This window comes from Idiotropiscis lumnitzeri, chromosome 10, assembly GCF_059441095.1.
Source record: "Idiotropiscis lumnitzeri isolate Australia: NSW breed Sydney's pygmy pipehorse chromosome 10, RoL_Ilum_1.0, whole genome shotgun sequence".
Lineage (NCBI taxonomy): Eukaryota > Metazoa > Chordata > Actinopteri > Syngnathiformes > Syngnathidae > Idiotropiscis > Idiotropiscis lumnitzeri.
This window is the reverse complement of record NC_142400.1, coordinates 16458373-16473640: the sequence shown is the minus strand read 5'-3', so window position 1 is coordinate 16473640 and position 15268 is coordinate 16458373. Positions and strand designations below refer to the sequence as shown.

Sequence of the window (15268 nt, the reverse complement as noted above, 5' to 3'; positions counted from 1 at the left end):
ACGGCAACGGAAACCCATCTTAAAATCAGTTAGTCCGTCAACCAAAAATGATAATTAAACAAGTGGCGTTTTATATTTTTGTAGAAAGGTATTTGGGCAAAAACACTCAAAATGCAAACTAGGGTTGGGTCCACAATATACAATTTGACATGGTATGAAAAGTACGCAAAGCTACTTTCTTTGGTAGGTGATCAAATCAACCAAGTATTGTAGAACCACTTGTGTTTTGCTCCATATGAAGAGAAGAGTGAACTGTAAATAAAAGTTGTTGATACTTTTCAGTGTTCACACTCCCCATTTGCCACACACAAGTGGAAATTGGTAGTTACGTGATAAATATTTCCCATATTCGCCACTCCAGCGAAGGGCCAATTCGTCCGTCCAAATTTCCCTGACAAGGCCATGACAAGAAACTCCAAATATCTGTATGCAAATAATTCCAGGCTGGCGGTATAGTATAGTGCGAGCTTCTAGCCCCTTTGCTGTGAGCGAGCGAGTATTATGTTCCATTTCGCATTAAAAACCAACATCATTGCTCCAGAGCGTCGCAAAACAACTTTCCATCCCAGGTTGAAAAAAAAAAAAAAAAACAAGTGACTGTGACATGGTGAAATAACCATCTAATCAGGGGGATGTGCATCAAACAACAACCTCTGGTGCAAATTTGAGGACCCACGACAAAATGTTTTGTGCAGTACAATACTGGGCCCAACGCCTTTTTTTCTCATCCCATCCTGGCTTGTATTGCAGTCAGCCATTTACATTTTTATGCCTGATCCTACATATTGTTACCGGGTAAACCCTGAGACTTGTTTTGCCATTTTATTAACAAATAATGAATGCTGATGCTTACTAGCTGAAATCAGCGGCATTTTCAACTGTAGTCATAACTACTATCACAATAATTCCTAAAAATATTGTGATATACTTGTGAGTCCATATTGCACATCCCTAATGCAAAACTAATGAAATGGCTTGAGCTGAATTGTTTATTTTTAAATGGCCTGAGCTTAAGTATCTTCCCTTCCGCCTATTCATTTGGGTTTGTAATATGAATGTTTGGTTTTAAAAGTGATACGTGGTTGGTGTTATATAGTGCATGGCTGGAGTAAAAAATATGAGCTCTCTGAGAAAGGCCCGCTCTGCCCACCTGTCTTGATTAAAGGTGATCATTTTTATCCTTTCAATAAAACAAATTCCTGAGTCCTCTCTCACCCTATTGCATGGGTTCTGTCAATCCACTTCCTTATTTACTGGCATTTAACATAAAAGCGTGTAAAATGACTCACCTGTAACTATAGACTTCTTCCCAATCCTCAGCAATGCAATTTTCATTTGCAATAGCGATTCTAAAGATTCTTAGATAGTTTTCTATTCTTAAGAGTATGTTGACGGGTCTTTCCCAGAGAGTGGCTTACTTCTATCCCACTGGTGTGACCTTATTGCATACCAGTTCTCCTTCTTCCTTTAGAGCGCGACTCTGAGCTGTTGCGTGAGCGCGAGTCTGTGTTGAGATTACGTGAGCGCCGGTGGCTGGACGGGGCGTCGTTCGACACAGAAAGAGGATCCACTAGCCGTGATGGAGAACCGTGCTTGGACAAGAAGAACATCCCAGTTCAAAGCCCTGTGTCCCTAGGAGAGGAGCTTCAATGGTGGCCTGACAAGGTATGAGGAGCACACGCAGCTATTTGTGCTCTACCTGTGACATGCAATAGAATAAGGCCCTGTCCAAGCAGAAATTAAAACTCTTTTCCCCGTTTTTTTTGTAAAAATAATCTAATGAAATTATTCGTTCATTCAGGAAATATTCCTGTCCACTCAAAAACCGAAACAACTCCATGGGGGTGTGGGTCAAATTATTGGTCGAAATGTAAAGTTACTGAATTATGCACAAATCATCAAAATGATTAAATGTTTGGATTCCTTATTGAATTCCCTTTCCAACAATACCCATTTTGCGAAGATTGACCCTGTAGTTCTTGTGATGGAAGTTGGCCACTCCCCTTTTTGCCAAACTAATTACAATTCTGTGGGCCGTAGCTCCCAAATCCCCGCTACGTTTGAACTAAAATGTGAGATTTAGTGTTGAGCCATCCATATCAACAAGTATAGCACGTTTCATTAAAATCAACATTGGCTCAGTTAATCCCACTGAATCATTTGACATGGAATGAATGACCCTATGGAATTGTAAAAATAATTTTTCAGTGTTCATGCTTGTGTTAACATCATCAATGGCTTTTCTGCACATTGAAATCTCTAATCTTCTCTTCAGGATGGTATGAAGTTTATCAGCATTGGTGCCATGTTCTCCGAGTTGGTGGCTGTCAGCTCCAAAGGAGAACTTTATCAGTGGAAATGGAGTGAACCGGAACCCTACCGGAATGCCCAGGTCAGTAATTGGCCATGAAGAAACGAGTAATAGTAACTCACAAACACAATTCCAATTAAGTTGGAATGTTTTGTTGAACATAAATAAAAACAGAATACAGTGATTTGCAAATCATGTTCAATGTAGACTATATGAATACACTGCAAAGATAAGATATTTAATGTTCAAACTGATGAACCTTGGTTTTTAGCAAACTTTACTAGATGCCTAATTGTCTGGTTCGGGTACAATTCTTGATTTGAAAATTGGACCAATTGAAATTGTAATTGAATGGGCCTGCTCTACAGGGTAAGCAGTATTGATGATGACACACCTGAGGGATGCTCGAACAGGGTTTGAATGTTCCTCAGTTTTCTCAGTCTTTTTTTCCCTTCTTTTCCAAGTTAATGAGTGTTTGCTAAAAGCAATTAAATATTTCAGTTTGAATATCAAATATCTTGTCTATGCGGTGTATTCAATTAAATCATTGTATTCTGTTTTTATGTTTAAAACATCCCAACTTCACCGGTATTGGGTGTGTCAGTAAGCACTGAATATTTAAACACCGTGTCTAACCAAACCATATGATGAAAATCTGCAGCCTTAATGCCCTTTTTTTATTTCTTGAATAATGCATAGTACAAAATATTTGCTAAGCCATATGGATGTACTATGGGATATAGCATTAAACTGTTAATCACAAATTTAGTTGTGCTGAATTGAAAGATAAATAAATAAATAAAACAGTTCATCTTTACTCAGTGCAACTTTTCAACATCATTGAGAGCTACTTTCTCACTGTGGTCATTTGTCCCATCAGAATCCTTCCATTCATCATCCACGGGTTTCTTTCCTGGGGCTGGCCAACGAGAGGATCACCTTATTGTCTGCCAATAGTATCAGAGCCACTGTAGCAACAGAGACCAACAAGGTACGACTATATCCTTTTACCAAATGGACATAATGTGTGGTTTAGGTTTAGGGTGTACAATGACATAATTTGCACATGCATTATTTATTTCATTAATCATTATTATTTTTGTTTGTTGTATAGGTGGCAACTTGGGTTGACGACACACTAAGCACAGTAGCCGCTAAGCTTGAGCACAGTGCTCAAGCTTTCCCTGAACTTCAGGGGGAGCGAATGGTGTCCCTCTATTGCTGTGCACTCTACACTTGTGCACAATTAGAAAATGGCCTCTACTGGTGGTAAGAATAGCATCCACTTTAATATTCAATCACTTTAAAGAAAAAGTCAAGTCAAAACATTTTCTTTGCAAGACTGTTCTTTGTGCCCCAACGAGTCTACACACTATTCTGCTTAATATTGTGTTTGACTAATTGACCCGCTTTCAACCATTCAAAGAGGCTGACATTTTATGTAATAACGCACCCTACTGTTGACTGAAATTGACGTCAACGTGCCCATGGGCTTTCCTTATCAAATGTCATGGATCATCTGCTTTTTCTAGGAGGGGGTTTGACTCGCTGCGACGGGGGTGAACCCATACGCAATAATTCGATGGAATATTTGAATAATGAACTACGCATGCACCATTTCCACTTTTGAGCTGCAATGGCATGCTAACTTCCGGTCGCTAGTGTAACACATAGCGATAGCATCAAACACTTTAAAATATACTCGCAGTTTGCTGAAATGATGCCGGTTTGCCATAAATGACATATTACCTTATTAATTGCTCCAGTTATCAAAGTGTCAGCGAAGCTATCATTTAGTGAGAGATTTTCTATTTCACAATACTGTAGCTCTGTATGGCTATAGTCTTACATGGCTTATTTCGACACGCTCAACGATAGTTTTTTAGCGGGCACAAAAATATAATATGCCTTTTGCCAGCGTTACCAGCTAGTGACGAGCAGCAAGCCTTGAAACGAATGCCTATTTTTGGGGATAAGCACATATAGAATCTAATGTGACACTTTATAGCTTGCATTATTTCAAAATATCCCAGTGAATTTCTCGATTTATGGATGAAATAAAAGGGACACCTAAGTACCAGTGGTCTGTCATGTGTTTGCAGGGGTGTGGTGCCTTTTAGTCAACGGAAGAAAATGCTTGAAAAGGCCAGAGCCAAGAATAAAAAGCCAAAGTCAAGTGCTGGCATTTCCTCTATACCCAACATCACAGTGGGAACCCAAGTAAGACCTTATTTTTTTATTTTTTTTTATTTTATTTATTTATTTTTAATATACATTTGATGTGATTCAGCTGCAGTTCACATAGAATTTTGTTAAATGCTTGTTCCTAATGCTAAAATGTTATAAGATCTCGGTCCTGAGCTATTGTTCAGTTTGGTACATGAAACCCAGTTCCGAAGTAAAGACACTTAGTTCTTTATTCTTTTCACGCAATCACGTTACATTCTCAATTATTTTTCAGCCAACCAGTCAATAAACTGCTACAAATCTAGTGCTCCACCATTTGGGGACCTTTGGTTATAACACCATCTTACTCATGACAAAAAAAAGTGGTACAATTTATAGATTATTTTTTTGACAACGGTGGAAGTGCAAAAAATTTCGTAAGTCACTGAACTGAAACTGGAGTGCTTTTAATATACTGATCATTGGATGTGAGAATTTTTTTTTTTTTGTTACATTTTTCCTTAGGTATGTCTAAGGAATAACCCTCTCTACCATGCTGGGGCGGTGGCCTTTTCAGTTAACGCTGGTATTCCCAAAGTTGGTGTCCTATTGGAGTCTGTGTGGAACATGAATGACAGCTGTAGGTTTCAGCTGCGCTCGCCAGAGAGCCTGAAGAACATGGAGAAGACCACTAAAACCCAAGAAACCAAGTCGGTTTCATTGTATACCTCACGTTTCATCCGTGTGTGCCTATAAATATAAATATGAATATAAAAAATACTCCATTGAATGACTCTTTTAGGACTGAAAGCAAGCCTGAGTTGGTGAAAACTGAGATGGGCCCTCCTCCTTCCCCAGCTTCTACATGCAGTGATACGTCCTCCATTGCTAGCAGTGCTTCACTGCCATACAGTATGTCTCTCTCTCTTGACCGGTTCTTTTCACAAGCGCTCACATTTTGGCTTTTCTCCCTGGCTTCTCGTCTCACACTCACTGTGCTCTTCTCATCAGCTAGATGACTTTGGAACAGATGATGCACATGCTTTCCTCAGCATCTTGTTTTCTAAATGCACCGCTGGCGCTTTCCATCTCTCATTCTTTTTTTTTTTTTTTCTTTTTTTTTTTTTTTTTAAAAACTGTTTGTACAGTTCAGAATCAAAATCCAAATATGGAACCCCGATTTTTTTTTTTTTTCCTTCTTTTGCGAATGACTGACACTAGACTTAGAAGTGAATCTTAATGCCTATATTAATAGTTAAACCAGAAATATGCAACCATCTTAAATTGCTAAACACTTGAATATTTCAAATTCTTATAAAAATCTTAAAAATACAGTACAGTAATTGTACAGCAGTGGGTGGAAATGATTAAACTATAATATAAACATCAGACGGCGAACACACGTCATTTGCCTTTAAATATTGAAACAAATGCTTTTTTAAGATTGGAATATACACATTGTATATAATACATTACCAGTGAGTCATTGCATAAGCACCTTCACCAGTCAAAACTTTTCCCTCGGTTAATATTAAGTTTTGTTTAAAATTTATGCACGTGTTAACATTTTGTATGGTGTAAATCTTGCAGAACGAAGGCGCTCCACTCCAGCCCCCAAGGAGGAGGAAAAGGTGAATGAGGAGCAATGGCCTCTTCGAGAGGTGGTCTTTGTGGAGGATGTAAAAAACGTCCCAGTGGGAAAGGTCAGTATTTAAAATCTTATGATCTTTTGAGCATTTGCACATCCAGTGTGCATCTGGAATCTATACAAAGCACTTCACCCTTTCCATGTTTTAGCTTAAAGCATGATTTCTAAATTGATTATAGACTCTTAACATCAGTCTATAGTGACTAATCAGCTGGACAACAATCCTTAACACACATCCAAGATATTGAAGGAGTTGCTTCAGGCCAGCTCTTCAACCGAGACTTGACTCAGATTGAACATCTCTGGAGATATCTGAAAATGGCTGTGCACTGACACTCCCCATCTAATTTGAGTGAGGTTGCGAGGTGCTGTAACGTAACAATTTGGAAGAAGTACAGGGCTGTAGTGTGAATATTTTCCATATTTTAACTGTATTGTCATGCCCCTTATGAGATCACTTGTCTTTGGGTTGTTCATGTTTCTATACATTGAAAGCTCATTTTAACAAATTCCCATTTTTCACCTGGTGCCTAGGTGCTGAAAGTGGATGGTGCTTATGTTGCAGTAAAGTTTCCGGGGACATCGAGCAGCGTAAGCAACCAGAGCACCACTGCCCCCCCGGACTCTGACCCATCGTCACTGCTTCAGGACTGTAGGCTTCTTAGAATAGATGAGCTGCAGGTCAGAACAACATCAACAAAAATCACCTCCTTCTGACGTTCACCCATATATCTCATTCAAAATTGAAACAGTTGTTTGGTTTGTCTTGTCAGGTGGTCAAAACTGGGGGAACTCCAAAGGTTCCTGACTGTTTTCAGCGCACACCCAAAAAACTCTGTATCCCAGAAAAGGCAGAGATCCTGGCTGTTAATGTTGATTCCAAAGGTTTGCCATTTGTGCATGTGCTTGTATCCATGTAGTTCACTTTGCTTGAGTAATATACCTGATTAATGCAACCGAGAAATGCCATGCAGTAAAACATATTTCCATCTTCCAGGAGTCCATGCAGTATTGAAAACTGGTAACTGGGTTAGGTACTGTATCTTTGACTTGGCCACTGGCAAAGCTGAGCAGGAGAATAACTTCCCGACAAGCAACATGGCGTTCCTAGGACAGAATGAGCGTAACGTGGCTATCTTTACTGCGGGACAGGTAAGAGATGTATTGAATAGGTGACATGCCTTTTTAAAAATTGAGCACATGGCATGACATATTGATAATTTGTAATCATTTTTCCTGTAGGAATCTCCCATCATTCTTCGTGATGGAAATGGCACAATTTATCCAATGGCAAAAGACTGCATGGGTGGAATTCGAGATCCTGATTGGCTAGATCTGCCACCAATAAATAGTCTGGGAATGGGGGTGCACTCTCTCGCCAATCTCCCTTCTAACTCCACGATTAAAAAGAAAGCTGCTATTATCATTATGGCTGTTGAGGTAAATGTTGTCATTTGGCTGTATTCAATTTCGTTTAACATTGTTTAAAAAAAAAAAAAAATGCCATTCATGTGTGTGTTTTGTGTTCAGAAACAGACGCTGATGCAGCATGTCTTGCGTTGTGACTATGAAGCATGTCGGCAGTATCTGGTGAACCTTGAGCAAGCCTTTCTATTGGATCAGGGAAGCCATGCCCTCAGTGCACTTCTTGGCCACCGTTGTGATGGAAACCGCAACATTCTGCATGCTGCTGTATCTGTATGCTTCCCCGTTAGCAACAAGGAAACCAAAGAAGAGGAGGGTAAGCCTGGTGTGTTACGCGTGCGTCGACAAGTCAACTTTAATACACCACATTGTTTAATTGGCCGATTTACAAATCATTTTAGACCCACACATCTGCTGCTTTATCCAGAATATATGCTCTATGGAGCAGCAAACTGGATGACCAACAAGACAACTATTTCAAATTTTTTTGTGGTTCTGAGACTATGGACAAATAGCAATTACAATCCTGTCTCATCTTGAAAAGGGAATTAATGCCAAGATGTCAAAACTTTATGTAAATGAGCATTCTTTATCAGCTGCTGTTTACTTTAATCTATAATATTTTTCTTCTTAAAAAAATTGTATCCTCTTTTCTTATGGAGTCTGCCTTTTCAAGGATAGCAAATTTGTGCGAATGGGCTCTGCAGTTCTGGCTTGTGAGTTACCAAACAATAGACTTTGCAGTGATGTAATCCCTGAGTTCGAAATCTCTTAATATTTTGCATCTAATGCTACATTGGTTGTCCACTGCAATGTCAAAATTAGTGCTACCTATCAAAGACATCATTGATAGCATCTGTGAAATAAGACATTAATGCAAGCACAACCTCGTTCAGTCCAGAGTCAAGCTGTTCTGCCATAGTTTATGGGCAAGTCTGAACGCTAATCTATTTTTAGCCATGTTGGACTATTGTGAGCGGAGAGACTTTCCACAGGGGATTATATATATATATTAAGTTATATTATAAGTGATTGAAAGTCACACATTTCAGAATGATTTTTAAAAAAAATTATTGGATGTGTGTATTTGCAGCATGCACCTAATTGTCATTTGAAAGCATTCTTGAGCAAAACAGTTTTAAACTATTTTTGTTTCTCCTTTGAGTCAGCATGCCACTATTTGGATGGTCTGCTTTATTCTTCCTCACATCCAAATGCTTAATAACCAATATTGCTTTTCAGAGGCTGAAAGGTCAGAGCGGAACACATTTGCTGAGCGCTTATCTGCTGTAGAGGCTATTGCAAATGCCATCTCTGTGGTCTCCAGCAACAGCTCTGGAAATAGGACCGGCTCCTCCAGTAGCAGAGGGTAAGTGCTTAAGTATTCAAAGGAAGAAAAGAAAAATGCTTAAAATTTTCATTTGATATACATTGCCGTGAAATGCAAAAAAAAGGATGAATTTGAGAAGAGGGGAAATACTTTTTCAGCATAATCTATTTCTAATGAGACTATGTTTGAAACGTCGATTATGTCAATGCACTATTACCTGTATTGGCTTCAGACTTCGGCTGAGAGAAATGATGCGACGCTCTCTAAGAGCAGCAGGCCTTGGCCGTCATGAGTCTGGCCCATCCGCCAGTGACCACCAAGACCCGGTGTCACCACCAATTGCTCCACCAAGTTGGGTCCCCGATCCTCCACCCATAGACCCTGGTGAGTGTGTTTTTGAACATGGGTTTTTGTTTTTTCAGAAATGCTTTTTTTAGTTTAGCTGTCAGTAATATTCAACTTCACACTTAGCAAGTTATTGAAACAAGACAAGCATTTTTTGAATGCATTAAAAATATCTACAGGTTGAGGTTAGCATGTTGGCTTGGCCCTCAGAAAGTGTTCCAATTTCTCTTTTCTCTTTGGTCCCTTTGCAAAATTAATTGCCCACCCCAGTTTAGAACATGAGCTGCGTTTGGAAATTAATGAGAAGGGAACACCCTCGACCTCACTGTTCACACGCCCTCTCAGAGTAGTGCACGGACGTCAGAGGGAAATTCTGAACGCGCTTAGTTTGTCATCTTTCTTATTGATATTTATTAATTTTAGTTTTTTTTATATTCTGCTTGTGGCTTTGTTTGAACGTTTTAGTGCGCATCCTGTTCCATTGCTCTCAAACTGCTCTTTTTTTCTAATACTTTATCCTCACCTGAAGGTGGCTAAAAGTGGTTTTGTATACTTGTTTTTTACTATTTACGTGTGAAAATGTATAAAACATATATTAAATTAGTGTAGAATACCAACTGCTGTCACTGCTCAACCTCCACGTTTAACTCATGGTGGGAATACCAACACACAACTCATTGATGGCCCTATAGTCGATCAAGCAAACCTAGGTTGTAATCACATTAAAAATAATGTGCTTATTTACTTTGCATTTGCTTCATATTGATATAGTTTGGGCCAGTCATAGACTGTGTATCGTGCTGAAGTTTGCGATAATAGCATTGCCCATGCTTTGTTTGCCCTTTTTTTGTTTGTCACCGTTATGTACTTTTAAAATTCAGAAACCAATAAGAATCATTTGGATAATGAATCTTATTCAAATGAATGATCCCCCCCCAACACCCCAACACTATTTAGTAATACTACTTAATCTGAACATAGCATGATTTTACAGTGAACGAGTGCATGCTGTTGCATTTTATTCTGCTTTGGGAAATTGTGGAATTTATGCAATACATTCTGAACGAGGTGAAACATTTTGCTGACTATGTTATCCATCTTGTCTCAACAGAGGGTGAGATCGACTTCATTCTAGCACCACCTATGGGTTCACTAACCGCACCCTCCACCGGCACCAGCCAGGGCCCGAGCACCTCAACCATACCAGGTTACCAAATTGCTTCATGATATAATAGAAATATATTGGAAGTGATTGTTTCACTGTTTTTGCCTCAGTGTTGCATTGGAGGTCAATGACCATGACCCACCATTTCTACTTCTTTTTCTTTCGGCTTTTCCCTTCAGGGGTCACCTCAGCGAATCAGTTGCCTCCATCTAACCCTGTCCTCTGCATTCTCTGCTCTCACACCAACTACTTTCATGTCCTCTTTTACTACACCCAAAAACCTCGTATTAGGTCTTTCTCTAGACTTCTTGCCTGGCACTTGGAAACTCTGCGTCCTTCTGCCAATATACACACTATCTCTTCTCTGGACATGTCCAAACCATTTCAGTCTGGCCTCTCTGACTTTATCTCCAAAGCCTCTAACATGCTGTGCCTCTGATGTACTCATTCCTGATCCTACTCATCTTGGTCTCTCCCAAAGAGAACCTCCGCATCTTCATCTCTGACCCACCACTCTTGTAATGTGGTTAAAAAGAGGCTGGCAACATGCGGATAAATTCAATCTTAAGATTGGCTGGAGTCCTGCCGCACACCTGCGGACACCTTTGAGGCGGCTTTATGCACTGCAATGGTTCAACCAAGCTGATTGTGAAAGATTAAATGTGTTGTAAAAGTACATTGTACACTATGGAATGTCAATCTCCTCTACTGTGTTGCTGCTTCTCTTAATGTGTATTCCTTCCTTCTCAATATTAGCAGGACCATCGACAGAGCCATCTGTTGTTGAATCTAAAGACAGGAAGGCCAATGCCCACCTTATACTAAAGCTGATGTGCGACAGTGTTGTTCTAAGGCCACATCTGCGTGAACTACTGTCTGCCAAGTATGATTCTTTACCTCTTTATGAATATAATAATATACTTGGCTTGTTTAATGTCTATTAACATATTTTAAGTTAATTTGAAACATGTTTTGTAATTCCTTTGTTCGATGGTTTTCCTTTTAAAGGGATGCACGTGGAATGACCCCCTTCATGCTGGCAGTTAGTGGGAGAGCCTACCCGGCCGCCATTACTGTTTTGGAGGCAGCGCAGAAAATTGCCAAGTGTAAGTTAATGATCCTATAAAGGGACTAAAATGTCACAAGCAGAAAACTATATTATTGGCAAGCCTGCATAATTTGAAATATTTGATGTGTATATATAATATGATGATATAAATTGTAAAAAGAAAAAGAAAATAAAAAAAGCTGTAAAAAAAATAGCTGTAGAATAGCATGGGTGTGTCCTCTGAATCCACTGGAAACACGATTGATATTCACCTGTCAAGCAAATACGTTGATTCATACAGCTGCAGTTTGAAAAACCTGTACCACTGACTTTGTGTCCATCAATTAATTGTTAACTTTCCATTAAGTTCCTCTATTGTGTGGATCTGCGCACAGTGCATGGGATGAGGCTTTGCCGTATTAGACAGTCTGAACGCTGTCTACGAGCCAGCCCACTGTCAGATAATGGATACAAGCCCAGCAATGGGTAACTTAAATGATTGCGGGGCCCACGGTTTTTTGTCAGTGCTACTTTCTAACCAGATGTATGAGGGAAAAAAAAGCCATTTTAAACACTGTATTTTGGGGTCCTTAAGGCACACATCTGTCTGGTCTGTGTATGGAGTATCAAAACAACATAGTTTAGAGTTAAAAAATAAATAAGTAAATAAATAATCCAGCATTTGAAAGTTCCCAAATCTCAGCTTTGTACACTGCTTCAACAATAGTTCCAAAGGAACAGTGCATTTCTGGATCCTACTCGGACAACTTAGATTTCCCCCTCTCAGTACTGGATCTATCTCCTGCAAGAATGAACAACTTGTAGTAATAATAATAAAGATTTAGATGCATTTCTTTCTCCACAATCAATTATGTTTTACAATGGGTTCATTATTCATGCACTCACACATTCACACTCTGGTGGTGTTGAACTACATTCTATTATTATGATTATGACCGCGACCTCTGAGCCACGGACACCCCAATTAGTAATTGTTTTGTTTGCTGTTATAGCAGAAAAATAATGACAACTTGTCTGTAAATTGACAATTCTGACCTATTGTGCTGCTCATCTGAACGCCATAACTTTTCAATTCCCATACTTTTTTTTTGTTTTGTTTGCTTGAATGTCTCAAATGCACTGTAGGCGACCCGGGCATTGCAGAGAGGGTGGATCCCGACTCTCTTTTCATGGAAATGATTTGCCCTCTGGGAACTAACCCCGACGATTCGCCACTTTATGTCCTCTGCTGTAATGACACATGCAGTTTCACTTGGACTGGAGCTGAGCACATTAATCAGGTCAGACATCACTCTGAACCCATGGACAGGATCTCTGCAAATAGAATGACTTGAATGTTGAATAGAAGCGGTCTCTAATTAACACTTTGTATTTAGGACATCTTTGAGTGTCGGACATGCGGTTTACTTGAGTCTCTTTGCTGCTGCACTGAGTGTGCCAGAGTATGTCACAAAGGACACGACTGCAAGTTAGTATTTCGTATGGCTATTTTTAGCTGTTTAGATTTTGTTGGTGTTGTGTAGCTCTAAATTAATCTCACTGGAATTCACTCCTTGTCTTGGATAATAAAATTGTATTGCTATGCCAGGCTCAAGAGGACCTCCCCTACAGCATACTGTGACTGCTGGGAGAAATGCAAGTGTAAAACACTGATTGCTGGACAAAAGGCGGCTCGCCTAGATTTGCTGTACAGGTTGCTCTCTACCACTAACTTGGTTACAGCGCCGAACAGCAGGTAAGTTATACATCTGTAATAAACTTGAATTACTTTGTAATATGTCACAGTTCTGCTTTGCTTGGACAGAGCCATGTTGCTGATTCTGATTATTTCCATCTCTAGGGGTGAGCACATACTACTGTTCCTAGTGCAAACTGTTGCCAGGCAGAGTGTTGAGCACTGTCAGTACAGGCCACCACGCATTAGAGAAGACAGAAATCGCAAGACAGCAAGTGCCGATGGTAGGCTCACTATATACTCCTGTATTAGCTGAGTCTCCTCAGATCTATGCAGTATGAAAGTGTCTCCTTTTTCCCATTTGAGATTCTGATATGCCAGATCATGACCTGGAGCCTCCCCGCTTTGCCCAATTGGCTCTGGAGAGGGTTCTGCAGGATTGGAATGCCCTCAGGTCGATGATCAGGTTTGGTTCTCAAGAGAATAAAGACCCGTAAGTAACAATATATTAAGAAAGATGTCAATATCAATAGAAAAAATGTTGGATAGAATTTTCAGCCAATTTTCATTTAGCTCTCAAGAAACATTCTTATGAGTCTTGTCAACTCAAATATAAAAAGCGCACATCCACGAAGCGTGTGGGGACGTATGCGTGCCGATTGAACGTGCTTTATAACTTAGTCAAAATAAATGACGAATCTTTTCTCTGCAACATTTGCAATATGTGTATGTTTTTTAAAGGCGGTTACATGACAAACATAATTAAACATGGTGTAAAAAAAAAAAAAAGGAGTTCACCCTCTTTAATGGCACTGTGTTAGCCTCATCATAACAGTGAAGTCACAATAAGGGGAATAAAACAATGACTTTTGCCATCAATGATTGAGGAAACCAATTAAAGCGGAACTCAAGTCAAACATTTTCTTGGGAACATAATTTTTTTATGTTCGCCGACTTGTCTCTGATTGATATTGTGTTTGGGGAATTTAAATTAAGCATAAAAAAACGACTAGTTTTTATCCATCTGAGGTGGCTGCCATTTTGCCCTATACTGACACCTTCTGGCACCTGAAATTGATGTCTCAGTCTTATAGACTTAGCTTGCACACATTGCGGCACACTTCTTTTGTGAGTGTGGTCACATGATATCCACTAATTATTTGATTATCTGAAGGTTTTCCTGTTTTTGTTAGTCTTAGTGCAAGCAGCAGAATCGCCCATCTCCTTCCCGAAGAACAAGTCTATTTGAATCAGCAGAGTGGCACCATTCGCCTTGACTGTTTTACCCACTGCCTCATTGTCAAGTGTGCTCCAGACATCACTGTAAGTTCCCTCAACACTACGCTTCAAGTTAATTTAATAGTTACGTTCAGCAGATATTGATAACTCTCCAGAACGCGCCAGTTCCCACTTCATTGAATGTGCATCTTTACAAGTGACATTTTAGAATAATTTCTTTTCATTAAAAATAAGACAACCTTTTTGACTAACGATATTTATTTTTTTATCTAATAGTAGTCTATTCTGAATTTCACTTAATATAAATGGGCTACTGTTTTTTTCTTCTTTTCAAATAGAGCCTTCACCTTTACTTAACATGAATAAATTTTAAAAAGGAAGTCTTTTTTACTTGATAACTTTTATTGTTGTAATGGCAGCACTCAACTGTTCTACATGTATTTATATGTACATTGGTACGATTAATGATTTATTTTGTTGAGAGGTTTGGCATAGTATTATTGTAGCTAGGAAACACTGTTGACAGCACACTGTGTGCTATAAACCCTAATATTTTTGTTTTTAACTCAAAATAGTGACTGTATTTCCTGCTTGAAAATGCACATCTCTCTGATTCCTTCATTACTGTTTATGTAGTTTTGTAAACGTGACACGACACATACGAGATCTCACCCCCTTAAGGCCTCCACACACCAGTCAGTCAACTGTCGCATCGGCCTTGAAGTCAGCACATTGGACCGGAAAATGTCGGAAGCACACACCACAAAAGCCAACGCCGATGCCAACTACTCCAAACCTTCTGCGTATGCATGAGAAGTAATACCCCTCTACGCCATCGGCGGAGATAGTTAAAGCGTAGCCTTTCGCGGTGATGTCGACCAACACCGGTCTTTTG

The 15268-nt window shown here is 39.4% G+C and overlaps 1 protein-coding gene across 13 annotated transcripts in view; it reads left to right on the top strand.

Annotated features, from left to right (window-relative positions):
• ubr5 (ubiquitin protein ligase E3 component n-recognin 5) overlaps nt 1-15268 on the top strand; it is a 48978-nt gene that overhangs the window by 17709 nt on the left and 16001 nt on the right. For 4 of the 13 annotated variants that reach the window (XM_088306512.1, XM_088306521.1, XM_088306511.1 and 1 more), the window contains exons 9-32: nt 1454-1665; nt 2276-2392; nt 3192-3302; nt 3426-3580; nt 4414-4531; nt 5003-5187; nt 5280-5389; nt 6068-6180; nt 6660-6806; nt 6899-7010; nt 7123-7277; nt 7368-7565; nt 7656-7875; nt 8793-8919; nt 9113-9264; nt 10337-10432; nt 11147-11273; nt 11399-11496; nt 12585-12739; nt 12836-12927; nt 13048-13194; nt 13300-13418; nt 13501-13627; nt 14328-14457. In XM_088306512.1, coding sequence (XP_088162638.1) covers nt 1454-1665; nt 2276-2392; nt 3192-3302; nt 3426-3580; nt 4414-4531; nt 5003-5187; nt 5280-5389; nt 6068-6180; nt 6660-6806; nt 6899-7010; nt 7123-7277; nt 7368-7565; nt 7656-7875; nt 8793-8919; nt 9113-9264; nt 10337-10432; nt 11147-11273; nt 11399-11496; nt 12585-12739; nt 12836-12927; nt 13048-13194; nt 13300-13418; nt 13501-13627; nt 14328-14457 — 3323 coding nt within the window. The remainder of the gene's footprint in view (nt 1-1453; nt 1666-2275; nt 2393-3191; nt 3303-3425; nt 3581-4413; nt 4532-5002; nt 5188-5279; nt 5390-6067; nt 6181-6659; nt 6807-6898; nt 7011-7122; nt 7278-7367; nt 7566-7655; nt 7876-8792; nt 8920-9112; nt 9265-10336; nt 10433-11146; nt 11274-11398; nt 11497-12584; nt 12740-12835; nt 12928-13047; nt 13195-13299; nt 13419-13500; nt 13628-14327; nt 14458-15268) is intronic. The other 9 variants (XM_088306516.1, XM_088306517.1, XM_088306523.1 and 6 more) reach the window with 5 other exon arrangements.